At 35.3% G+C, this 3,734-nt stretch overlaps 1 protein-coding gene across 1 annotated transcript; it reads left to right on the forward strand.

Annotated features, from left to right (window-relative positions):
• The first annotated feature begins 370 nt into the window (after window positions 1-370).
• Window positions 371-3,475, forward strand: LOC125486938 (probable G-protein coupled receptor 139). The gene is made up of 2 exons (XM_048616504.1): window positions 371-482; window positions 2,565-3,475. The coding sequence occupies exons 1-2, from the start codon at window positions 371-373 to the stop codon at window positions 3,473-3,475; spliced, it is 1,023 nt and encodes a 340-aa protein (XP_048472461.1).
• Window positions 3,476-3,734: the final 259 nt, after the last annotated feature.

Raw genomic sequence — 3,734 nt, forward strand, 5'->3', positions numbered from 1 at the left:
ATTACTTTAGACCAATATCACTCAGCTCCTGACCTCTTTGCAGACCGAATTCAAATAACTGAAATAAAGAGATGACCTAAAGTTGTCTATTTTTGCCTCCAATGTAATTGAAAAGTATTGGTAAGTCATAGTACAATTCTGGTAGACAATAATGTTGAGGAGTGTCTCCACTGTTTTTCAGTCATATATGTAGTATATAGAATGATGACTGTCGTTATTCAAATATAAATATTTCCATCTCAGAAAGAAAAATCACCAAAGCAGAGCTAGGGAGAATATCCAGAGGCTCATCAAAGTTTGCATGCTGCAACAATGACTTTCCCTGCAGAACAGCATCAAAAACCTGGAGGTTCGATCATATTTGCAAAGTATGAATCGTGCTTCGTCTGATATATTGAAGATCATGTTTATTGGTAGTGCAATCTACACAGAATTCAACCTGGATCTAATAAGCGGCAAAGAATTTGAGTACTTGTTCCAATGTAAGTAACATCCCCAGCTAGAGAGATTCTCCTTTTGATATTCAACAACAATGTCATTATTGATTACTTTGCTATCAAAATTGTACAGCTGAATCATTGTTGGATCAATTACATTCATGATTTGAGTGTAAAAGCTAATCAAATGTGGTAGATTCATTGAGTACTTTTTTTCATTTGGAGGCTGGCATTACTTTTTGATGTTGTACTGTAATAAGTGTCGCATTCATTTGATGGATTTAATATTTTGTCAAACTGGAATGAATTGAGATGGCATTGAGAGGAACACCTTCTTCAATTAATTAATGTGGCTACAACACATAAAGTGGGCAATAGAGAAAGCTTGAGGTAACAGTCCAAATATTGAACTTGATACGCACACACATAAAGATCTGAGTGGACCTGATAATGTTTGAAGGATTGACATTGCTGTCGAGCAAATACGTATTTCATTTTCTCATTAGTCAAATAATCGAATCATATTTTTCAATCTCTTGTGTTTTCATATATCAATCCCAAAATGCCATATATTCTCTCACAAAGCATTGCAAAATCAGCTGGCATCATTTGCTTGTTGGTATATTTTTGTTTTGAAATGAGCTCAACCAAAAGTCTTTGTAGTGTTATGGTCTCTATGGGCATATCACCATACATAAGTAAAGGCTCGGTTAAAGTATCATGCAAGAATTTAATTTAGGGAGTCTGCCTGCAGCACGAAGAGATAGATCATTTTACAAAGAGACATAAGGAACTATTTCACGCCATCAGAACAATATATTACATGATTCTTGCTGTTGTTTGTGTTCCTGGTAAGTGGCCGTGAAATGTGAAAAGTCTAAATCTGTGACTGTGTTTTTTTTCTCTCTTTTTTTTGTTTCTTTTCTTTGCACCAATAATGTTAGATTCAGAACTAATAATGGCCATGAACAGTCACGCACTCAGTGCTTTCCTCAATTGTCTCTATGGCTTAATGCTACTTCCTCAACTGACAAGGAAATAGAAAAACCTTTGTAGCTTACAAATTATTGAAGTATCAACTTAGTTCTCTTTCTAAAGGAGTATGTATGGCTTAAACACACATCAATGGCAACTCTCGCATATGAGAATTCGCTGGGTGCATATTTCACTGTTGAATTACAATGTGTGTGCGTTATCAAATGCGTGAAACAAGGTAGTCTTTTTTTTTAATTCCAGAATTAAGTTGCTGCTATTTTGGATATATTCATTAAGATATAATTTAAATAATTTCTCCTTTCAGTGAAGGCAACATTCAGAAACATTGTTGAACATATGAAATCCATTCATAATCTTCCAGATTGCTGTTAGGTTTTCCCTCAAACCTGATAACAGTAAAGAAAGAATAGCCAATTGTTCTTCCTTCTTAAACCATTATAATCTCTAGTTCTATTCTAATTTCAGTACAATATTCCGTATGAATTGATATGGGAAAGTCTGATATTGAATTATGTTCTGAAGATTTAGAAATGAATCTGATTGCTTCACATCGTAATGCTGCATGCACTTTTAAGTTTTGTATGTGCCCTCTTCAATACCGAGGACATCTTATTGTGAGTCACATATACAGTTATAAAATTTTAAGGGATGGTATAAATTGCTTGCTGGCGTACGAGGGTGACATTTGGGCAATGGTCAACGGGGTAAAGGAGTTTAAAAGATAGATGTTGCAACGATGTTCTTCAATAGGACATTGTTGGAATAAGAAAAATAGATATTGGAAGTGTTGGAAGAATTGATCAGGTCATTTTAAAGAAGCAAGCAATGAAGTAACACATGTTCTCCCAAATGGTATCTAAATCTGAAATTCCACCATTTCATTGCATAACTGTAGGAACACTGACAGTTAGACCTTTCAAACGACTGAAAATCATCACAACTTCACTCAAATTCCCACTAATGTTCCCTGTTCTGCCTCATTCAACACCAAATCTGAAAGAAAATATGTTGAATTTAAGTCTTTGATGTGACTTTCAAAAAGTACTCCTCTGACCTGAATGCAAAAGGAAAACAGAATACATAACATTTTCTCACTTATTCATTTTCTCTTTTCCCTTTGATCCTTCACAGTTAATTTATTGGCGATTGTGATTCTGTCCCAGGGAAAGTGCGGCCTCTCTAGTTGCACTACTTGCTACCTGCTGGCCATGGCCGCGGCAGACATGCTGGTCATCAGCTTTGACATCATACTGTTTAGACTCTGTTTTTATTATTTTCCACGATCCTTCCTGGAAATCACCCCTGTGTGTAGTATTATCACTGTTCTGCTTTATGCAGCAACCGACTGTTCTGTCTGGTTCACAATCACTTTCACATGTGATCGATTTGTGGCCGTTTGCTGCCAAAAATTGAAACAAAAATATTGTACAGAGAAAATGGCGGTTGTGATACTATCAACAACATGTATTCTGCTTTGTTTAAAAGACATCACCTTGTACTTTAGATTTGAACCTGGAGAGATAATTGACAATGTCCCCTGGTTCTGTAAAGACAAACGAAGCTATTATACTGATCCTGGATGGATAGGATTTAATTGGTTTGAGACTATTCTAACCCCATTGATTCCATATGGTTTAATTTTGTTGCTCAATGCCTTGACTGTGAGACATGTACTAGTGGCCAGTCGTGTACGTAAAGAGCTAAAATGTCAGAGTAAGGGAGAGAATTCCAGTGATCCAGAGATGGAAAGCAGAAGGAAGTCTTTGATTTTACTCTTCACCATGTCTGGCAACTTTATAATTTTGTGGTTTGTATATGTTTTAAACATCTTATATTATAAAATTTCAGGTATCAATCCAAAAAATTACAGTAATTCTTTATATATGTTTGAGCAAGTTGGAGTAATGCTGTTGGAATTGAGCTGCTGCACTAATACATTTATTTATGGAATGACTCAGTCCAAGTTCAGACAGAAGTTGAAGATAATGATTAAATATCCAGCCACAGTGATGTTTCCAATAAGCAATACACAAAACAACTGAGAGCAGTAACGAGGAGGTTTCAACTGTTACCAGTCCATCAATTTCATATTTAGCATGAACATACACAAACTGGATTACAACAGCAATCAATGGTTTTGCTCAATGAAATATATCTGTAACATGAGAAGATTAAGTAAAAAAGAAAATCCACATCTACTCACAAGAAGCATTGTTTCTTTATGTTCGTTATTTAAATGACAGAAATAGATGACAAAGACGACTTGAATATTCATCAGTAGCACAGTAATGTCAACCTTCT

Source organism: Rhincodon typus, chromosome 35 (genome assembly GCF_021869965.1).
Source record: "Rhincodon typus isolate 14 chromosome 35, sRhiTyp1.1, whole genome shotgun sequence".
Lineage (NCBI taxonomy): Eukaryota > Metazoa > Chordata > Chondrichthyes > Orectolobiformes > Rhincodontidae > Rhincodon > Rhincodon typus.

Excerpts from the sequence above, each read along its gene's own strand:
- LOC125486938 (XM_048616504.1), top strand. The coding sequence starts at position 371 with ATGAATCGTGCTTCGTCTGATATATTGAAGATCATGTTTATTGGTAGT. Across the intron at positions 483-2,564 it reads ATTTGAGTACTTGTTCCAAT|TTAATTTATTGGCGATTGTG; the intron begins GTAAGTAACATC and ends GATCCTTCACAG.